This window comes from Chlamydotis macqueenii, chromosome 2 (assembly GCF_036417535.1).
Source record: "Chlamydotis macqueenii isolate bChlMac1 chromosome 2, bChlMac1.mat, whole genome shotgun sequence".
Lineage (NCBI taxonomy): Eukaryota > Metazoa > Chordata > Aves > Otidiformes > Otididae > Chlamydotis > Chlamydotis macqueenii.
In genome coordinates this window covers 114,084,376-114,108,084 of record NC_141557.1, presented here as the reverse complement: position 1 = coordinate 114,108,084, position 23,709 = coordinate 114,084,376, and the positions used below count along the sequence as shown (strand labels likewise).

Below are 23,709 nucleotides of genomic sequence, written 5' to 3'. Positions count from 1 at the left end.
AAGAATGGAACACGCATATAATTGAATAAAGACCAGTAAAATCTTTCCCACTCAGAAAATACTTCCCCAAAGACTAACAGCTTGCCTGTGACAATGTAATTCTCCAAATGCACTTTTGCTTTCAAAAAGACAGCAAAAAAGAAAAACCCTATGCAAGAATACGCCTGCAAAATCTGATAGGCCACAGAAGCATGCTCCCCCATACGGTTACTGTTGCTACCTCCCTCAAAATATTAAGTTGTATTCAAGAGAGTTAACTGCAAATCCTAGCAAAGAATGACCATCAATATTAAGATCTGGATTAGCTCTTGTAATTATGATATTGAGATGAAGGGTTTGAACATTCAGGTTTTGTGCTTCCATGTTGGATTTTCTTCTTAATGACACTGCTCTTGTGGGAAAGAGGAAATGCTCTTGTCTGGTAAGAGCAGCTAGGAGTTAAGTAGTTTGAAGTACTCATCACCATCTTATGTTATCACAGATTCTTAAAGAGTAACTCAGCCAAAAACCATGAGGCTGCTGCAGAGCATTACTCAAACACTGCAACAGCACTCACACACACATTTCTGCTTGGGTCAGAGCTCACCCTTAGCAACAGAAAACATCCTTGTCTGACCTCTTAAAAGCAAAAGTACTTATTTGAGGGAAATTATTGCAGAGAATTAGCTGTATGTGAACAACGCATAAAACGAAAAGAGGAAGATAAATCCTATGTACTCAGCACATAATACTCAGATTTTAGCCTGACAAGCAAAACTGAAATAGCTATTTATACCACAAGAAACTCATGAGTAACCAACAGCGCTTCCTTTCAGCATAGAGCTACAAATGTATCAAATAGCTGAAAAAGAACTTCAAAGTACCATTAATTCTAATAGAAGTAGCGGAAGAGCAGGTTTGGCATGTGAACGTAAAACTGGGAAGGATTTAATCCTTTCTTCTTATCTTTCCGTGTATCTATATCTTTAGTCACAATTTGCTAAAGCTTGTACAGTTCATTCACATCAGAAAAATATAAAATAAGTAAGGGGGGGAAAAAAATCAGTCAAATGGAAGAAAACATGCAGTACCTCCAATCGCTGTATCCTTCCCTTGAAGAACATGAACAGAGAGGAATTTGGATAAGCAGATTCTTTTTTTGCAAGAATTTCTTTCGCCTCTTTCAACCCCGCCTTGTTATCACTGCCATCAAGGGCAAAAAAGGGACGAACAACTGTGTGGTACCACAACAGAGCTAATCTAAAAGAAACATAAGAGTAAAAAGGATTACAGCTCATAAACAGAAATTTAAAGGTAACACTCTACACAGGCAAGTTTTTAAAATTACTCTGAAAGACAAAAAGATATGAATCTTTTCTTATATAACCTGACTTCAAAACAAACACAACACTATTGTCATACATCAAGGTACTCCTAAACTGCATCTGAACATAAAATTCAGAGCACCTTACCCAAAGGTGAAGTTAAGCCTTTATAACTCTGTAGATTTTTAGAAAGGAAAACTTTGAAAACAAATTGTTCGGCTGAGGGTAGGGGAACCAACAACAAAACTAAGCATGCATCCAGACACATGTGAAATTAATGTCAAAAAAATACATCCGGTGCTCAGAAGGGCAGACACCTACATGACCTACATCGCTCCTGGAAACAAGGGCAGAGCACAAAGATTCCCAAGACCATCTGAAGGAGGAAACACTCCCAAAAATACCATTGTTATTCCTCAGAAAGGAGGAAGAACAAACAAACAGGAACACTTAACCTTAAGCTTTCTTAACCAACCAGAAATAAAATTCTTCTCCTCAAGTAGAAGAGACTTTAGCTCTGCTCTCAGTGTTTCAAAAATGACATCTGATGGTACCTGCAGTAGGTCCAGTAATAAAAGCATTAATTTGGATATAACGGAATAATAAAGTCATTTATGTGGACAGTTTATATCAGATCTGGCTAACCCTTCACCCAATAAAAGGACCTGAATGCAGCTGACGTCTTGGGAAAAAGTACACAAAACACATTCCTCCAAAAAGACTGTAAGGAAACATCCCATTTTACTCAGATGCTAAAATTAAAAATAAACTGGAAAAGAATTTTGGCTAGTAGTAAAGATAAATAGCTAAGTAAGATCAATGACTCAAACAAAATAGTATGCTCTCCATAGTGGAGACTATAACTCAGGTATATTTACTCAGCCTTCAAGGGGTGTTTTTATCTACTCTGCTGGCATATAATTACTAGACATCAGAATAGCAGGTACTGAAGAATATAGTAAAATACCAATATAAACCTCAAATACATGTAAATAACTAACAGCAGAGAGCTCTCATACACCAGCAAGTGATGAATTTACTAAACTACAGCATGTTAAGCAACAAACTACAAGTTTATTTTACCTGCTGTTGTTTCCTTTAAAGCAACATGACTTTTTGGTTTTGACTTTTTTTCCAGTTACTTACTTTTAGTACTAAGTTATCTACCAAAGCATTTCAATATAGCTACTCACGTAGCTAAAGGGGCCTTCATGTCCTTACTTTCACTTGCATACATCAGTGAAGAAAGCCCCTGTAGGCGGTCTCCAGGAAAACCCAGCAGGTTGATGATTTTGAGCAGGTTTGGGGGCACCATGGATATGCAAAGATGAAAAAGTCCATATCCAAAGCTAACAGCACCTTTCAGTCTGTTTAGCGAATCCTCCGTTACACCTTCTGCAGCAATATGATTATCATTTGCAGCATCAGAAGTCAAGGATTCCTGAGTTGTTTTCTTCTGATATATTTCCTGAAGTGTATTAATGTCCGTATAGCACTTATTGTAAATTTTCCAGGCTTTTCGGAGGATCCACCCACCTTTTATGTAAGCTATAAAGGAAAAAAAAATATTTCAAGGACGTATTTCAGAAATGGAACATAGTAAGTAGTAAATGTTATTTCACAAATCCTAGGATGCTCTAGTTGCATTAATTCATTGTATAAAGGATTTTGTAATAGCTACTGTCCTCTCACAGAGGTCTTTCATACTAGGCTCTACAAACTTAAATGCTTTTTAACCAGAGACTTCAAACCAGCATGCAATGCAAAGGGACTTCCTTTCAGCTATGTAGCAATACAACTGTCAGAAAGAAACAGAGAAATCAAAGAGCTTAATGCTGGATTCTGCTCCAGTATAGAGTAGAGATGAAATGGCTGCCTGGCAAAGAGAGAAGCAAAACTCAAAGAAGAGATTACACCTCTTAAGCCCAAATAACGTTAAAAGACAGTTGATGGGAAAATTCTATGAAAATCCCTTCCTTTGGGTTAGATAAGAAGATTTTCAACACCATCATTTCCATGTCCTTCACAAGAACAGTGTCTTATAATTAAGAAAAAAAAAAAAAATCATAGAAAAAAAGAATTATTAATTTCATGGTTCTAAAACATTTCTCAGTTGCCTTACTTCCTCAATTTCAAATACAAGCTGGGTACTTAAATCTCCCTAAAAATCTAGTCTTGAGCATTCTCAGTTGAGAATGAAAGAATCCTCTATCTCATTACCCTCTTTACAGAGGGGTAAAGAAAGGCATGACACCAAAAGATGATGACATCCAATTTGCCTATTTACACAGCATTCATCTTGGTTATAACACATCTTTGGATAATGATAGGTGGTAAAAAGGAAAACAAACACAGAATATACTTGCACACGTTAACTGTAAAAGCAGACACCAGCATTTTGTCAGTGATAGAAGAGAGCAACTGCAGTGACAAAGGAGTTCATTAAAAATGAGAAAAAATAAAAGCATGGTTATAGCAGCAATGTTCTAAACAAGCATCACCAAATTTGCAGAGATCAATGCTATAACTGATGCCAGAATTAGATCATAACAGGTGGAGTGTGTCAGAAAAAAAAAAAAAAAGAAAAACACTATTAATACCAAATCACTCCTTATAAGCCTTTGACAAAATCCTTCAGATCACAAAAAACCCCACATTTCTAGAGAAAGTACCATCACAGACTAGACTACCTCTTTCAGGATTCTTGTTGAATGAAGAGGGGATGAAGCTAGTTTGACAGTCTTAAGAAATCGCACTAAGACTGCAAAATTTGTATTCTCTGTTGCAACAGAAGGGTTCTGTCAACCTTAACTTGAAGTATAAAAAAACCTAATCCTCTATCTTGAGTTCCATATTAAAGTGTTATAATTAAATGTAAACCCTTACCATGATTTGGCTGCATTATGAGACTAAAGTTACTTCAATTTTAAGCAATTAGGCCACTTCCTGGTTGCACAGAATATTTTAAAAGTTATGTGGTTCACCACAAGATGAATGCTCATACAACTATGCATAGCAATGCAGTACACAAATAATAAGGAAACCTCCAGATTTTACTTATTCTACAGATAGTTGTTCTGCTAACAGCTAACTACTGTGTTGTGATGTATGCATCAAATGGAAGGGATATGATATGGAAAAAAAGTATAGTTTTAGGCTTTACTTCCATCAGCATGCATCAGCATTTCACTAACATAGTGAAACCCTAATAGATTTCATATATAAGATAAAATAATCGAACAAATTAAAGTAATTATTTCTGACTTCTGTAAACATAAAAATCAAATCAAGCCAAATAACTGATCTGATTTCTCAGCATGAACTTCTGAAAGTAGTCAGACCCATGAAAGCAGTGGTAAATATCAAGAAAAGGTAGTTCAACATTGCTGTGGAAAGCTAATATAAATTGCTGTGTTACTAACTTTATAATGAAACTATTTGTAATATATCCATGAGGGTGGAAAAGAAAAATCTAAAATGTGTTAGGCATATGAGAAAGCAGCTTGCATGTCATCATATGGTTCTTGTCAAACTGTTCGAGGCAGAAAAACACAAAAAATTTTTCACCCACCCACTGATCAGAAATATTTGTCTGCCTCAGAAGAATGCTTTTTTTTTTTGAAAATACACTTATTTCAATAATCTGGTTGCTATTTCTTTACAGAAACATGATAAAAACAAAAGATGTTTATACATAATCAGAAAGATAATACACTCAAACTGAAATAATGGACCCAATAGTTCAGCAACGGCAGTTACTAGCAGTCGCTGAGGTAGGCACCTAACCACTTGAAACGTTAACTAAAGATTTCAAGTATATTTTTTTACTCAGTAGAGTAACCCAAATACACTGCATGTTCTGCAGTACTCTGTTACCCATTTCAGTTCTCTGAGCAGTGGACAAGAGAAAGTGAATAGATAATCACCCTCAGTTACAGCATCCAACCCCATTACGCAGCTGCAGAATACATACCGAAATCAAGGGGCGGGGCGGGGGGGGGGAGCAGCTTTAAGAAGGGCACCCCTCCCAACACTCAGAACTGCATGAAAAATAGTCAGAAAACCGTTCTGCAGCACTACACACAAAGCAGACAGAAATATCTCCTGAATTTCTGCTAGCTAGAACCAAACACATTCTTGATGTCATGGCTTGGAAGAAACCAAGTCTGCACATCACGGAAAGCATTATGTCCTTGACTGAAGATCTTAGTGTTATTTTAAATAATCTGAATGTTATTTCCCCAATTTCTTTCAGCTGATTAGCAGGGTTTTCACTAACAATACAGTCAGTGATTGGTCTTTATTGATTTGGTAAGAACCTGGGAATGTGCTCACTTTGTATTTGACCTTGATAATATTTTCTATGAACTCACAGATGAAGACGTTTTAAGCTTATGCAAGAGATCCAGGAATGCAAGAGAATATTACAAACAGCTTTGCAGCTGAGACGAGGACATTTGTATTCAATATGACAGGATTAACCTCTTTGGCATGTAAGGATGCACTTTGGTGATGGGAGAATAAGAACTGATTCAGCAGTTCCATCTTCAACACTCTTCATTTAAAATTACTTTCCCTGGCAGTTTGTCATCTCCCTGAGTTGTCATGAAGATAATGCGTATGGGACATTAGGATTTTCCTGGTGATCTTGACTTACAGCCTCTTTTATCTTGCAGGCCACATGAAGCATACAGATGCTATCCATCTTCATACCAACTCCTCAAACGCCTCTATGGGAATATGCAAAGGATTCCAACCTTTCTAACAAGAATCAGTTGAATATAGTTATTAATATGAAAAAAGTGGAAAGCTGCAATCTGCAGCAATCCAACTAATCTTATTTTATGATACTACTACCTACAAAAGGGTACAACAATACCTCTGCAAGAGTACCCATATCGGAACATTTCAAATGGAACTTTGCTCTTTCTTATAAAACAATCGTCTTTATCGATAGTCACATTGCCACTTACAATCAAGCTTTATTAAAAAGATATCATGCAAAAAATATATCTAAACATTAAAGCCACAGCACACCTGATAACTCTTGTTTTACAAATGAGAGCACAGCCAAGTAGACTTGACAGTCTGCTACAATTATTTGTCTTTGTAGACGATCTATCATGGATAGAGTGGATTTTCGTCCATCGACCTGTTTGGAATATACAAACACAGAGCACAGAAAAAATGTTAACAATGATAATACAAAATACTAGACTAAATCTGACAAAATAAAAAATCCAAAATTAACTGCAAGTAGTATTATTACTACCAAATTAACTCAGCATATTGAAATGCAAAACTATGCTAAAATTTCTTTAACAGGTCATCAAGCAAGATCCTACTTAAAAAACATGGAAATCTTACACATATACTATGAACTATTTTTCATAATATTCTACAAATACTCAGAACACATTTAAATTTCATTTAATTATTACTAAATGCATCAGACATGCAACTAAAAGATGTTCGATAGGAAGAGCACAGAAAGGGGTATATAATAAGTGGCAGGGAAAATGCAGTGCCTCTTAAGAGCAGAGAGTTAAGTCTGTCCGGTTCAATACTTTTTACTAGGTAAACTAAATATTGAAGCGAAATGGCTTCTTTTTCTGCTGTAGATCTGCTATGTGGCACTAGGCAGGCCACTCACTCAACGTTTCTATGCCACTACTTTAAGTAGTTCTCAATCTGCATGCTTTATTCTTCTCTCATTATTTAGAATGAAAAAAAATCTAGAAAAGGAAGGAAAATTCCCTAGGGAAATGCCTGCAACACAGTGCTATGCAGCCTCAATCTCACAGCTTTTGAATATTACTAGAGCACGTATGAATTAAAGTTAGCCTTAATTAGGCTACAAGCTTCTAGAAATAATTTTAGCAGGTCACTCATTTGAGGTGGTAAGAAAATAATTACAAACATCAACACAACCTGCTGCTTTAGAAGAGAAATTACCTGACTTGGAATATTACTACTTAGGAAATCCAAGCAAAATATTTCACTTAATTTCTAAATTTATTATTAATCTCAACTGCTTTTCACATATTAAAAAAAAAATATTTTTTTCAAAATACAAAGAGAATACAGAAAGGAAGTTTCCAGAAATATATATCCAATACACAATTCCATATTTTACAAGTAACATTCGTACGTTCTTTTTAATTTTATTCTTGATTGTTTCTATAACTCCAGCTTCTTCACTTTCACAAAGTTTCTCTGTAGCCTTCAAATCATCACACGCCAGTTGCATTTTCTCTTCTTCAAATGTCATCATGGCATTCTACCAAAAACCAAACAAACAGATTTGGATGATAGATATAAAATATTTTTATTTCTACAAAAGCTATAGGAAAGCCAAAGTTTTCATAAAAACTTGAAAATAAAAACTTACTTTTTTCTTAAAGCTTATTAATACACACAGAGATCAGTACACATACTCCTATACAGAAGCACAAAACTAAAGATTTGAGAGTCTTTTACCAAAATTTCAAGACAAATCAGAACATACTAAGTTCTATCCCCTTGTCTTAACAATGCTTCATAGGCAAACCAAATGCACTGTCATATTCCATTAGCGGAAGAAAAATGTATATAAATTAATTTCCAATTATTATTATGTAAGGCACAATTCGCATCTGTGCAGATACTCTTTTTATGTAACTCATGCAGATAAATAATTGGTCTCCAAAGTCAGTAACAAGTAACAGCTATTGCATTTTTCAAAATAATAACCACAATTCCTACCGATGTAGGAAAAAAAAAAAAAATGCATCCAACTATTGCTGAACCAATTTAGAAAGAATTTCAGGACAAGTAACTTCTTTTCTTGATGCTTTATTAAACGAAAGCTCTGAATGACACAGGCACACAAAGTGCTGCTGCTATGTTTAGAACAGTAGCTAAGCAAGATATTTTCAAGATCCACTGACGCTGCGCTGTGATGTTACACTGGTTCAGTGCATCAATTCAGATAAGCAACCCCGAGAGATTCTCCCCCTTTCCTTTCTCCTCTCCACTGACTTAAAAGCAAGCATACGCCCCAGGAGGTTTCCTAACCAATACATTTTTACATATTGCACAGTCTACAGACCCTAGAGAGAATTCAAATTAGTTTCATTTACAACTTAACTATTTCTGGCATAATATACTAAATTCTGTCTTTAAAAAGAGTACTACTGTAGATAATTTCTGGTGCAATCTAAAATTAAGCAGCAAAGTCACAATAAGTATAGTCTAAAAAACAAGATCCAAATTTTTTCTAATACACCTGCTCAGTTTTTATATAAGATATTAGCATTTTTAATACCTTTAAAAAAAAAAAAAAAAGAAAAAAAAAAAAAAAGAAAAGCATTTAACAGACCTGACTTGCTCATTACAACTCTTTAGTCAGTCAATATTCTCAGTTCTTGCATATTCAAAAAGGAAGCAATGTGAATCAACTGAATTAACAACTTTCACCCAGCAGTACGGATGGAGAAATTTTCAATAACAAAAGCTATCAGGAAAATGACACTTATGAGTATTATTTTAGTAATACCTCTACTGCTCATTTAAGAGAGGGTTTTATTATGGCTATTTTAATGGAACACATAAATATTTCATACACTTGAGAAGGTGAATCACAGAACCTTTACAATCTATTTAAACCATATGAGTAAACAAGTTCTATATAATGTAATGACTTGTTTTCTAGCTACATTTAATCTAAAATTTTGAAAAAATTAGGTCTCATAAAAAGAAATATATTAAAAGTATCCACCATTATGAATACACATGCGCACATACAAACATTTACCATTAGGGAAGAGATATATACTCTCTGCTCCGATCTACTCACCAAAAAACTGACAAAACTGGCTCCAAAGCTCATTAATGGGCTATGGTTTCTGTAAAGGAAACAAAATGCAGTTACTGTATTTGTACATATTTCCTATTGAAAAGATCAATATTGCATTTCTTGATATTAACTTATACATTTGAAAATAAATATTAGGATTTTTTTATCAAGTTACAAACAAACGTTGTATCATTCTGCAAGATATAATGGAAACAGAAAGCCAAAAGCTTCGTTTTTTTTACCAAGACTGGAATATATCTTTAAAGAAAATATTTTTTCAAGCATTAAGCCATATGTAATTTTTAAGAGAAACCACTGCTATCCGAACACATTCAGTACAGGTCAAAAAAATTTAAGAGCTACAGAAAAATTAAAATCTGCTAATTCTACTCTTCTCTGTGATTCATCACTACAATTTCGACCTAGCAGACAAATGTTAACTGGTTCCATTAAGAGATTCCTACTTCTCACTGTTCCTATGAATTTAAGTTAACCTACCCAGACTTCAGGAAAACCCATACACCACATAACAACAAGTTGTTGGAAACACAAAGTTCCTACAAGGCTTATGATTTTATAGCTGCTTTGTTTCAAACCCAGAATACGCATCTTACTACACTATGTAGAACAGTACTAAGATGTTTCACCTGTACTGTTCGCAAGTATATTCCAAAAGGGTGAAATCAACTACTAGATAAAAAATCGTAGGCAGTCAAAATCTTGGTAATGTATGGGACAGCTTTCAAGCTTCAGGACTACTGTAGTCACATAGACCATGAGGCTCCAGTAATGTCATACAGAAGGCATTAAAAAAAAAAAAAAAAAAAAAGAAAAAGATATTCAGGATCTCAGTGCTACCACTGATCCACACTGTTCAGAAGTGGCCTGACAGGTTATAACTCCATGTATAAATATCACTACTGGAGTAAGGATGAAATATATATAGCACTCCAGAAGAAGTTCTATACAAACACTGATTTTCAGAATTTAAGAGGTAACATTTATGCTACAGGTACATACATTGCTATAGTACAGAACTTATCCTGTTTCCAACTTAACTTGGCAAGCATCAGGTCAGGGTATTAAAATAGGAAAAGCACTTGAGAGACATGGAGAAAATAGAGTATTGTTTATTACAACACAAATTTTGAACAGTAAAGCCGTATAATAAAAGAGATTTTTTTCAAGCTAGTCATCAATATTCCCCCTCTCCCTTCCCACTTTTTGCTTTAGCATAAATATCTAAAAGTAAGGACATAAACAAGAAGAAAAAGAAAGAAAAATAGGGAAGATAAAAAAAGGCAAGTTAGAACAGAAAAATCTTCCCATTTCATATACACTGCTCAATTCTGGATATACATGTAATGCAAGATCAACAAAACCTGCCACATTTTTTCAAAAGAAAAATAGGTTAGGTATTTTCCCCTTTGTTGGCAGGCCAACAAGAACCGTTGCCAGAAAATACCTCTGCTATTCAGTACCTGGACTGTTCTCTACCAACAGCTGTGTTACATAGAAAAGTTGAAATCACCTACAAAGTTATACTTGCTGCAGCTGGCACTTTCAGCACGAACTCCTGCTTGCAGAGGGCATATGGCTATCGTAATCCACTTTTCAACTCATGAGGCGTGCGGGACCCATTCAGCAGCCAGTTTTATGACCCTACTCTACAGCACATAACCTCCACCATACGTTTCAAGGTCACACCTACTGCATCATCAACACCCAATGGATGTAAAACTGCAGAATAGATCAGCACAATACATTTTTACATTTACATCCTTATGTACAAAGTTGCACTTACATCATACTTTCAAGGAAGCTCAAAAAGAAATAAAAATGTTTCATGCTATTCCAAGATGACAAAAGATATTGAAGCACTTACTGCAAGCAACGAAAATTTGTCTCAGTATTTTAACATACATTTGTCCAAGTAAAACTGAGAAGTTTTTCCCCAAATAAATACTCATATTTCAAAAGTGCTTCCCTTCTTGCACTTTGACACTTGTAGCTCACTGTTTACAATCCTTCCACCATGATTAAAGATGATACAACAAAGAACTCAAGAGCCACATCATCTACTCTGAAATTTTCACTAGCTGTAATACATGAGGTAAAATGTTGCAGATTAAGTCCTTTTAAATTTTCAGTCACTCAATCTATAAAAAAAACTTTGTCATTACAGCACATATGGGCTGTAGCACATAAGGACCCTGAAGCAAGAAAGCACAATGCATAATATTATACTATGTCTGGGAGATGCTTCTGTTGAGACCACGGAATTGGGCAATCAAAACATGAAAACTTTACTGCAGAAACTCCTCACGCAGAGATTGTGTCATCGCTAAACAAAATAAGGAACACTTCTACCACATTCCTACCTAGTCATGGGGTAGACTATAGTTGCATCTTTATGGAAGATAATCAGTTAATTTCAGCGTTTGAAATCCACTTTAAAACAACAACCCTGTTTAGTGCTCAGTCTTTGAGAATATTACATTGACTGATAAATTCTTCAATAGTTTGAGGTTATCTCTTCCTCGAGAGCTAGGAATAAAGTCTGCAACGGCACAGTACTGTCCTAGTAAACACTAAGGCATGATTAATTATGACAGTAAGTTTCTGAGAAAAGTACAATTCCATTAAAATAACCCTCAGCTCAAACTTCTTGTAGGTGACTTTCAGCATCAGACATAATTTTACATCTTTTGACAGATTCCAAAAAGTTGTTAAGACACAAATAAATGAGGCAGCACTTGGGAAAATACTACCAGCAAACCAACGGCTGTACATATGTTGACAGGAGTTACAGAACTGAATACAAATGAACACTGGGACACTGCACTACCCAAGTCCTCACTACTTTGAGGTAATAATCGTCATTAAACAAAAATCTCAAGACTTTTAATTAGCTCAAAGATGAAGAAAAATTCAGTCTCCAGAAATATTCTGTAAAATACTGTATGCACCTCACCTATCAAACTAGGACTTGGAAGATATCTTTATTGTAACAAACTGTGCTATTAACATCCTTTCTACATGACATCACAGTTGGTATGTATAATAAACATAAGTCATAAACTTAAGAGTACCTGGAAGAAAGGTCTACTTCAGTATCTAAACTGGTGTTATATGAGACATTGCTTCTCTCAGTAAACTCTGACAAATTCACCTTATTTCATGGCCTATCTTTAAGACATTTCAGAAGAAAGGTGTCTGTCATGCTTCATTTTCACACATGATGATAACATTCAGGAGTTCTAAGCTTTGGTTTAATAAGACTGAGATAATGCAACCCAATTTTACCGTAAAAATAAATCAGAACTGAAGCACTTCAAAAGAAAAAGTTAATTACTTCTCAGTATTTTCTCTCTTCTATAGCCATTTCCACAATAGTATTTCACTTCCAAATACACCAGCTTCTAAAGTTACTACAGCCTAGCTCAGGTTTAAATTTAACGAATGTAATTAACTCAACAAGATTTCCTCCCTGCTTTTCTAGACACTGCTACTCCATTTTCCTCCAAAGTGGAAAAATAAATAATAATGAAAATTAAGAATTCATGCAAGTTCACAGATAAATATAGAAGAAGCTCCTGAATATTTTTAAAAAGCAGAAATACATATAACCTATATATCAAAGCAGTTCCTGAATATTTAAAAAAAAAAAAAAACAAAAACAACCCATACAACCTATATATAAAGGTAAAGAATTTACTGCAGCAACATAGAAAATCCTTTGGTTATTATTCCATCACAAATTATTCTAGAATATACTCTAAAAAAATATTTGTGAGACTACAAATAGAAGACAGCTCTTTACACAAGTACACATTTCATCCAGTATTGGAATACAAAATAACTAAGGCAATATAAGTGTCATGAAAGTATTACCGTATTGAGATATGCTGAAAACTGCCAACATCAGATCCAAGTTTAGTTCATATTTCATGATCAGTCCAATTCTGTTTTAATTGTTAAATGAGTTCCTGGATACACTTCTACTTTCACTAGAAATACACAACCAAAATTCAGGAATATACAAATAATAATTCTGTGGCCCTGTCCCATCCAGTTTTCACCTGATTTGTTTTATCCTTCCACAAATTAACAGGGAGTTGTTTTGCTCTAACTCAGGCTGTTAAGTTTAGATGCACAAGAATACCAAAACACTGGGAATTATGAGAAGCATTTTAAATTGCACCTTTACTTTGAAAGGTAGTTACAAAGCTGAGAGACAAGCTAGTTATATCAACTGATTTGTACTAACTGTCCAATTGCACACTCTTAATCTGTAAGAATTATGGACTTCTGCAAAATCTTTTTCCACTGTAGGTTCAACTAAGCTGACCAAAATTACTTTCCAGGACAAACTATAGCAGCTTAACTGTCATTATATAGCATCTTAACATCTCTGAGCTCCTGAAGTGTATTAAAACAAAACCATATCCATCCCATCAAAGCAACCTGAAATAATTTACTAGAAATAGTAGATCAAAGAATAGGTGCACTAGCAAGAAGTCTTTACAACATCTGTATCTTTCAGAGTTAATTTATTCAGTGTTAAGGTAAGATCTGCTCACTATCACACCTCTTACACTATCTCCACTAAATTTGACTTCTTAGTTATAAACTCATGTTTTTGTTTAGCTTTCTGTCTTCTTGCCTTGGACTTCTAGCCACCAGATTTTGTTCCGTATGCCAAATGGATCTCTCAAACTCCCTCTACCCTTTTTACCACTTCTTTTGGCAACAACACTTGTCTGCCATGAAGGCTCCAAAACTAAGCATCACATTCAATGTGATCATCCCTGTGTACCCAGGTCTTGAAGACTGAAACTGTAAAATATCTGAAAATTTTTCTAATCTATCCACATCAGCTGGAAAACTGATGCTGGTCTTATGTGCGTCGCTATTACTATAATGTGCTCTGCCTATCCTTGAGCAATGAAATCTTATGTCACCAAGGTAGACATTTATTGCACATTTAGAATATTACCACTAAAAATCACTTCCCTCATACATAATTCTCCTTTCTGTACATCCATCTAGCAGTTGCTTATCTGCCTATCGCTGCAATAAACAAAAGCACACAGGGTTGCTGCCAGGGCACTCGTGACTTATTCTCACACTGCCAATCAAGATGCCATCATCCTTCTCCCAACTGACTTATGTCAGTTCCCACCCTGCTGTCCTTATCTTTAGAGAAGCTACTGAAATATCTACTAAATCACTTCATTTTTGTTGTTACGGTTCCTTTGCTGAGCTCCATAAACAAGAATTTCAACAGCAGTTAGACTGCCCATACATGGGCCATAATCCACCTGCTCATCAAGGCTGGCTTAATGTCACCTTATCTCAACTTGTATCTGGGTCAAAAGTATTTTGAGACACACAAACCATTTTAAATTTATAATATTGGATTCAAACACCTACCCACAATGGAATTTCTGGCTCATTACTGAAGTTTGTATCTTTGTTACTACATATACTGTAACATGTCAAAACTTTTAACATATCATGTTTTTAAAGTAACTGCACTAAGGTCTGGTTTTTTTTTTTCCTCCCCCTCACTTTTCTGTCTGCTCCATCTTTCTACTCTTCTCCATGTTCTGCTTTACCCTAGCAGGCTGTACAGTATGTTCTCCTACACTGACCCCATTCTTTAACTCTTCACATATTTTGTCTTAAAAATCACATTACCACCCATGTTCTTCTCCAGAGATGACCTTCTTGTATACATTTTACTTATCCATCCTGTACCATTTCTCTTGTCATTCAGATGCCAGTTTAAAACTTTATCAAGCGTTCTCAGAAGTAAAGAGTTAAATGCAAAGAGTCCAATGTTTCCCTGGTAGGAAACAGAATATTGTTGGATTTCTTCTAAGATAATATCCCTGATCTTATGCCTTACGTTGTGAGTCAACATTCAGCTAAAAACTTCCTGATTTTATTTGATACTGACTTTTCTCCTCTTAGATGGAGGAAGTTGTAAAATCATTTCTGAACTGCAAATGCTCTTAAGAAGTGAAGAATCAGGAAAAAAAAAAAAAAGGCCCTTTGACAGTTTCTTCTTTTCTTAAATGTTTAGAAATCCACAAAGCTAGAAGGGGAAAAAGAACACTCCAATTTCAGCTTTCTTGCTAGGGCTAGGGTGGTTCACCAAAACAATACCATCCCACAGGCTGACTGTGGACTCCATCTCCAATGCCTATGTCCTTGGTTAACCTTCCCATCCCTTGCAGCTTTCACAGGTACTCAAAGTTTAAACCCAGGAAAAGTGGGATGGTGTCAGCATTGTTCAAGCTGAACAGAAAGACTGATACCTGACAGCTTCAAATCTGAGTTAGTACTGTGTGGACGCACCACAGCTACAAGAATTAAAAGCAGTGGTGCTGTCTGTTGCAGACTTATGAAAACATTACATCCACTGGCATTTAATTCATATTCAGCATGTTGTCACCACTAGCAGCTGGAGGATCTGGATTTCTTAAAAAAAAAACCAAAAAAAAAACCCACCACACACACACACCCAACAAACCACCTCATAAAAAGCATATGCAGATGTCAACACTATTGCAGATGATTTTTCAAACCCCAATATCTTCCCTCAAGTATAATTTAAAACAAAACAAGTCACAAGCTACACATGACAAATTATTAACTGCTTTACAGTTATAGTAAATGCAGTTCCAACTACATGTATCTGACACACTGCAGACACGTTCATCTGACTTCTTCAGGTTCTAGATACACGTGAGCTCAAACATCAAAAGACAAAATACTATTCTCCCATGTCCAACACGGAAACAGTGGCTCTACAGACCATAATTTCAAAGTACCACCACTCTTCAAAAGCAAGATTTTACTGGTGTGGTTACACATACGAAACAGCCACGATTTCTACCCTGGTTTCCTCAGGTCTGCATTATGACCAGCTTTCAGATAGAACTGATTTGGGGCTCATCAGTCAACTTTCTGGAAGATGCAAAAAATGCAGAATAGCAAAGAAAGAAACAAACTCTGCCTGCTTTGGAATGATAGCTGTCCTTAGGCTCATCATACGGGCTCACTGCCCCATAAAGATAGCAGCATTGATTTGAACTAATTTTTCACAAGATCCTTCAAGTGGCAAATGAAGAAAAAATTAAAGTAATAAAAAGCAGAAGAAAAGTCAACAGTTTCTAAGAAACAGTTTCAACTAGTTTAAACAACGTGGCTATTGATACTGAAGTTTTGACGAATAATTGAGTTTCCAAAGAGTCTTGCAGGTTCTTAAACAATTTCTGTAAGAAAAAAAAAAAATTCCATTTCCTCATTTCACTTCTGCTGATAACTGCTAGGCTTCTGAAACAGAGCTAAACTACCTGCATAGGCAGTAGTCTAGAATTAATACTTTCTATCAGAAAGGGGCGAAGTACTCGAAATACAGACAACACACTGGCATCAAGTTCAAAAAGCTGCATTTCATCAGACATCCTTGAGCTCTAGTGCTGCAAATAAGAAACATTCATATTAAATTATGGAAAGCTCCCAGAAGCTGCTCATTTGGCTTGCCAGTCTGATTTAGGATGGGTTCTATTTCATAATTTCAAGCATATACCAACAAAAATATATTCATTTAAGACCATATGCAAAGACACATAATAGCATTACTTAAGTCCTTGTAGAAAGAATGCATTCAAGACAAGTATAGAGCCAAAAACCATTGGGGAAAAAAGTGAACCTCACTCCATGTCTCCAAAACCAAAATCTATACGAAGTTGACCATACTTTGCTGTATCTTCCCTCCTGCGTCTAATGTGGAGTTTCACCAAACAGCTAACCTATAATTTACAATAAAGGTCTATTAGTTCACAGCAAGAGGAACCTTGCTATGAATTTTGGCATGAGGTAGACAAGGCTGGAAATCTTCACAGTAATTTCAAAACTAACAGTGATTATCAATTTATGAATCAAGAAATCACTTCATCTAATGAAGGAATTCCTATTTACTCCTTGCAGGTAGTGTTTAAAGGCCCAGATCAAACAGCACACTAAACTGAAACACACTTCTTGATAAAAATCAAACAAAGAAAAGTCCACACCTGGAAACAAAAAAAAAAAAGATAGGTAAGTTTCCGCATTTAAGAAATCCTTAGTAATAAACCTTCTAGATAACCAAGAGAACAAATTGCAGAAGAGATCATTATTCGCCCTTTCAAAGGAAGATTAAACTGAATTTAGAAAATACGAATCTTAACAATATTACTCCCTAGCACTAGTATACAATATAAGAAACATCACATATTTAGAATTCCTAGACTACTTCCAGATTCACATTACTGAGAGAAAGCAAAGGTACCACACAACCAAAAGTGGAGGAGTGGAAACCTCATCAAGTGTTCCTTAAATGGCACCTTAAAAAAAAAAAAAAAATACACAAACAACAAAAGACAAACCACCAACACCAACGGGTTCCTTAGATACCCAGAACAACTGATGACTCCAAGAGACTCGAGAAATTAAGTAATTCACAGGGTGCAACTTCCACATGTGAGGAACATGGAATCGGGACCTTACTTGTCACCTGCAATATACCCGTTAGTTCTACACAACAGTACGGTGTATGTAACACAGCAGTACACACCAGAGACAGAATGGCATGTTTAATATTAGACTGTGGTAGACACACAGAGAAGTTACGATTCTATTACTACTCAGAGGGGTTTTCTTAATTTGTCTCACTCCGCCCACTCTACCTCCAAACATTCTTTTTGTAAATGAGATTTCAGTGCATAAGTACACCATCACTATGAAGTGCTATTTTAAGTCAAAGTATTCTTTAACCATACAGACACCAGCAATATAGTGCCTATTAATTATTTAGAAGGTATGCGCAATTACAGCGGCTCAAGCTTGGGTGGAACGCATTAGTCCTCAGACAAAAAGCAAGGACAGGTACGGGCAATCTTTTCTTTAAGACTGACTTACAGACTCGTGTTAACGCCATTCCTACCCGATGACCACTTTAACGCACGAACCTAGGCATGGTGTAGGCAGGGATTACGAACGCGATCTTACAGCCCGAAGATAACCACAGTGGCATTCAAGCACCTCTTCTCGCCACCCCTTTTGTAGGCTGAAAGCAGCATCAGATCACACGTGGGAGCGAAAAACCCCAGGAAACGTCTTCCAGGCGCACGTGCGCGTTTACCCACGCACGTTAGCAACACGCAGCCGATGTCACCGAGGGACCCGCCGACCCCCGCCCAGGCCTTCCCCAGGGCGACAGGCACCTTCCACAACCGCACACCGCCCCCGCGCTAACCCACGCGGGCGAACCCACGCGTGACCCCTCCCTGCGAGGGAGCAGCCTTGAGGCGGCAACCGGGAACGCCAACAGCCGCCCCCCGCCCTGGTTCCGAGAAGCCGGGCAGGGCGAGGCTGCCCGCGCCCCCGTGCGCCTGACGGCCCCGCCACCGCCGCCACACCGGAGACACCGCCTGAGGGGAGAGCGGGGCCGGCGCCGCCGCGCAGGTGGGTGACGGGGACAGGTGCGCGCAGGCCGGGCCGCCACTCGCGGCGGGGGGCGGTCGGGGCCGCGCTGTAGGAAGGCGGCCGGGGAGCGGTCGGTAGAGGGGCGGCGGGGCGCTACCTGTATTTCTTGAAGAGCTGGTCGGACTCGCGGAAACCGTTGTTCAGCAGCATGTTGATGCCGGCCAGCGCCAGCTCCGCGTCCTCGATAGGCAGCGGCGCTTCCCCATCCTCCCGTCGCGGTGGCGGCGGCGGCTGCTCCGAGCCGGCCATAACGATGAGGAGGCAGCGGGACCCAGCCGGCTCTTCCTCTACCTATCTACCCGCCCGCCCGCCGAACCCTTTGCCCGGGCGGCTCGGTGCTGCCTGGACGTGCCCGGAGGGAGGAGCCGGGGCCACCCGGTGCCTGCGGGGGCACGAACGCGATGCCCGCCGCCGGGCCGCGCGCTCCCCGTCTCGCTCCTCCCGCCCGCGCTGCGGCGACGCGGCAACCGCCTCGCGCCCGCAAGCCCTCCAAAAGCAGCGGCGCCCGCCTCGCTCCCCAACGCGCAGGCGCTGACGGCGGCCGCGCAGGCGCGGGAGCGGGCGGCGCGGCGGCCGGGCGTGGGGCTGGGGGCAGTAACGGCCGTGGGGCGGCTCCTCTGGTGGCGGTGCTTGGGTGGGAGATGGCGCTGGTTTGCTTCCTTGCGGGCCTTCAGCTGCCCTTGTTCGTCCTCCGCCCGGGGATGCTGTCCCCTTGGCACCGGGGAAGCCCCGGCGGGAGGGAGGCGGGCGCTGATGCCCAGCTTGGAGGGAATTTGCTTGGGGTTTTTTTGACCCCCTTTCAGTTTTGTTCCCCCCCCCCCGAGTTGTCTTCCCTCCACACGCACAGCTCTCCTCGCCGCGCTGGTGGGCGCAGCGCGGGCGGGCGGGCGGGTGGCTGCCGGCAGCCCTGCGGCTTCTCGCAAAACCCACTGGGGTTTTTCACGGGTGGGATGCGGCAGCTGGGGCCGCAGCCAGGCCATGCGTGTGAAGTGATGAAGCCCTCCTCTGATCATGCAGCTTTCTGTTTTCAGGGAAGTGATTTTTTTTTTTTAAAGTTATTTTAGCCAGTGACCGAGGTCACTAGCACAGAGACTGAGTTCCTCATTTCTACAGGGGTGACTTTGTGACCTCCCCAGTGAAAGTCTGGGAAAATGTAGGGTTTCCAAGAGTTTACTCCTCAGCTCTTGGCACCGATGTGGATTTGCCCGTGACACTGAGAGCGAAAACCAGTATTTTGTGAGTTTGGTTCAGGTACAGGCTAGACTGGCAGGTGTTTCCAAACACAGGATGAGTGAGACTGTACACTTGTGTAAGTGTATCCACTCCAACCCAAAATAGCCGAGTACCTGGACACTGAAAATACACCCACATTGTTTTCACCCTCCTTTGCAGGATGAGGCTTTCTTTGCTGTGCTTAAATTCAGGTGAAGACAAAGGCTGTTGCCTACAACCTGGTCTTGCTTCCTGTTGGCTAGGACAGTACTGCAGCTGCCCTCGTGAAAATTTAAGGATCAGACTTCTCCCTCCTTTTGCTAGCATGGGACAACGCTCTACTTTTAGTAGCAACCTGTCTTCCGTGTCAAGAAAAACATCTGTCTTCCTGTGAATCAAGTAGCAATATTTCTGTATATGTCTTACGGGAATCTCTACCACTGCCTCGGGAAATACCCTGTACCAAAAACCTCTTGAGACAACTCTTTTTGAAAGGTGTGGATTGTCTAATGCTGGGAGGCTTCTGAAATCTGTCAGGTGTGAATCAGGCCTTTGGATAAGTCCCAGCCCCTCTGTCTTACTCTTACTGAGCAGAGCTGGATACTCAGAGGGCTGCTTAAAGAGAACATGCCTTCTGTTACAATGCACGTCTCTGAAACAGCATGAGCTACACAGCCTAGAAATCCTCAAGGGCTTGTAGGTAGTCAGCAGAGCGTGAATGGAGAATGATGTGTTTTCCCATGTATTAGCAGGTTATTTGTGAAATTTGGACTCCAGAAATTCAAGCAGCCTCATGAAAGGGAAGTTGCAGGTTGCAGTTTCACCACCTTTGTTCTGTTTCAGGTGCGTGCAAGACACTGTGTTCCAGAAGAAAAAAAATTACTTCGGTAAGGTAGGGATTCATGGTGGAAGGGTTTATAACATCCTTTCCCTTAGTCATATGTAATCGATTCAATCAAGAAGCAATAAAACTTCATATGGATTCCCTGACAACTCAGCGTAGAGAAGGCTAACTCCTACCTCCAAGTACCATTTCTGAGGAGCAGCGAAGAGTCAAGTCCTTTGTGAAACGCCTACTCTGTTTCTCCAAAGCTGGACTCCTATTGCCTATTCCCCTTGTTTGAATAATAGTGTAGCGGGGTTGTGTGCTCTCTGCAGCTTTTTGGCCCCATGCGCAAGGAGCTAGAATTCTTTGAGATCTTCTTTCTAGCACCCAGTTGCTCCAGACCTTGTTCAGCACTGGCACTGATAATCTGTTTTCTCTACCAAGTGCTTTTATAACTATTCAGTAGCTAGCTATTAATTTTAAGATGTGAATAGATAAATCAACTCTCCAGAAACACAGCTAGAAATCTACGGAAAAAAATTGGCAAAATGAAACTGCATTTCAACTGCTCAAGTAGAGAAGTGACTCATTTAAACACCACTAATGAAGCAGTGTGACTTCTGCAGTTTGACTCCCAGCAGCTGAGCAGCAGCAGTTTTACAGTGCCCGTGAACTGCACTGGAACTGCCTTTTCTTGCAGAAGTGGATTTGAAGTCAGCAGGGCTGTAAGTCTCCCTGCTTGCCGGGTAACGGCAGATGAGGTCTTGTGATGGGTTACAGTTAGTTTAATTCATACAGAGGATGTGGTACCACTGATTCAGCCTGCTAAAAATGGCCAAGGAAGTGAGGAAACCACAGTGAACAGAGTTACATGGATGAATTGCACTTTCTAATCAAAGATTGTCTACCAACTCTCTAAATGTCTTTCTTGGGTTTTTTGTTTGGTTGGTTTTGTTTGTTTGTTTGTTTTAATTCGTGGTAGCATACTAGCATGACAGGCAGTCATCAGAAATAATTTCAGCAGAGGGGCCAGCTTTCCACTTGCCCCACAGCTTGCTGCAGTGCACTATTGAGTAGCCCATGCTATTGTGGCCTATGTTACCTCTCTCTAATGAAAACAGATTGAGGCAACGTGTTTGTAATTACTCAAGGACAATAAAGTTACTGATGGTGAGCAAGAATTGTACTTATTAGGAATTAACTGTCCTAAAATTTCTAAGATCTTTACTCTGGTTTCCTAAAAGTTGTTAGACAGAGAAAAGGCAAAGTGGCTACAATATTCACATGCTGTAAGAGCTACAGAATTGTGGTGGTTTCATAGCCCCTGGGCAGGATGCTGCTGTTGTAGTTCAAAATAGCCTGTACCTTTGAATACTCAATTGCTCTTCCTTTGATAAGCTTTCCAGGTTTCTGCCCTGTCTTTGTGTTTTGGACAGGGAGAAGTCCTGCAACTCATCGTCTTCACATACTGGTCCTGGAGTCAAAAATTGGTTTTTTGTCAGTGTTTTTCCTCTGTAAGTCTAATTGGAATTTAGCCCTTCTATAAACTCCATGAGCTACAAAGAATGGCAAAAGTTGAAGTAGCAGGGAATAAATTATTACAAGAAAGCATATTGATTTATCTAAAGCATCAGAGAGAAAGTATTTAAAAACAAGAACAGGCCTATATTCATATTTTCTTTAATATCATTTTCATACTCTGCAAATTAGGTCCCACTTGTCCCAGGGCCCTTCTCCACTGTGTCTGGATGAGGCAATCTAACCCCTTGCTTCTGTCTCAGAGTGCCCTAAATCTGATTTTGCTGGGTTTCTTTTTACCTATCTTGTTCCAAAACTCTATCTCTGTCCTGGAACACCTCAGTAAGCCTGGTACAAGTTACACTTTTTAAGACGGAGATGAAATTTCAGCAATGGATTTAGAATATTTGATCATCAACAATTAAGTTAGAGTCACTGCTCATTTAAGTAGAGAAAAGTAAAATCCTCCAGAATGGAATTAACTTTTTTCCTCTGTGTTGCAGAAAGTGTGACTGTGTATGTATATAAAGTGTTGAAAATTGTAGTTAAAATCATAAAGACATCTCCCATACTTTTTCAGTCTCAGTCAAACCTGCAGAATCCGCTCCTGTAATTTTTAATTTCTTTGGGGCGTTTGCCATTCCAGTTAAAGATCAGGTGTGGTCCCGCCCTTGGTTATGAAGGGGTGATACAATCCAGGGTATAGCCATCTTCTCCACACCAGCTGACAGAGGGATCTTATCCATGTCGGTGACTGCCAATAATGGCTAATGAATACATAAATGTGAATATCTTTTAGTTTTGAATATATTGGATTTGGCAAGAAAAATAGTTACTAAGTTCACAACTACTTTTCTAAGGAAACAGACTTTTTAAATAGCTAAAGCCACTTGTTCTTGGGCTTTTTGCCCCCCACTGTGCCTCTGAAGGCGCCTGCCTATTGTGCCTTATCACTTAAATATTTATAAGTGGCAAGCTCTACATCTGTTATCATCATGCATTTTCCATATAGTGCAACAACTGAGCAATACTACAAAGCTAAAGCTAATGTTCAGAGCTGGCTCTCCACATTTTCTTATTAATGTGCATTGTCATTTTGAAGGCTAAACCCTGCCTAAGGACACACACATGAAATGGCTATTGAAATGACTTGTTTGTTCTGTCAATAGACAAGGAGTTTGCATACATATCCTGGTAAAACAAAACAGGCTCAACCAGCCTCTTCATCCAAAGTATTCCAAGGATACTGGCTTGAGTCTTTTGACCCTTTGCTCTGATTAAAGAGCATTACAGTAATAACAATTAGAAGAATAACCTCTGTTTGTTGCAGTGGACTTTACTCCAGAATCAACTACTCCTTCCTCTCACAAGCTTTCTGTTTTCCCTGCCTATTTTTCACAGGAAGCCTTTCATGTATGGAGAGCTATCAGATGGAAGGTGACTGATCTCTCGATCCTGGTCGCTTGAGCACT

General features: G+C 38.8%; 1 protein-coding gene across 1 annotated transcript in view; it reads right to left on the bottom strand.

Moving 5' to 3' along the window:
• TTC39C (tetratricopeptide repeat domain 39C) overlaps positions 1-18,930 on the bottom strand; it is a 35,182-nt gene extending 16,252 nt beyond the window's left edge. The window contains exons 1-6 of the mRNA XM_086742265.1: positions 18,779-18,930; positions 9,142-9,190; positions 7,456-7,584; positions 6,342-6,456; positions 2,498-2,852; positions 1,071-1,239 (exon numbers count right to left, since the gene is read on the bottom strand). Of these exons, the coding sequence (XP_086598391.1) occupies positions 1,071-1,239; positions 2,498-2,852; positions 6,342-6,456; positions 7,456-7,584; positions 9,142-9,190; positions 18,779-18,930 (969 nt within the window). The remainder of the gene's footprint in view (positions 1-1,070; positions 1,240-2,497; positions 2,853-6,341; positions 6,457-7,455; positions 7,585-9,141; positions 9,191-18,778) is intronic.
• Positions 18,931-23,709: the final 4,779 nt, after the last annotated feature.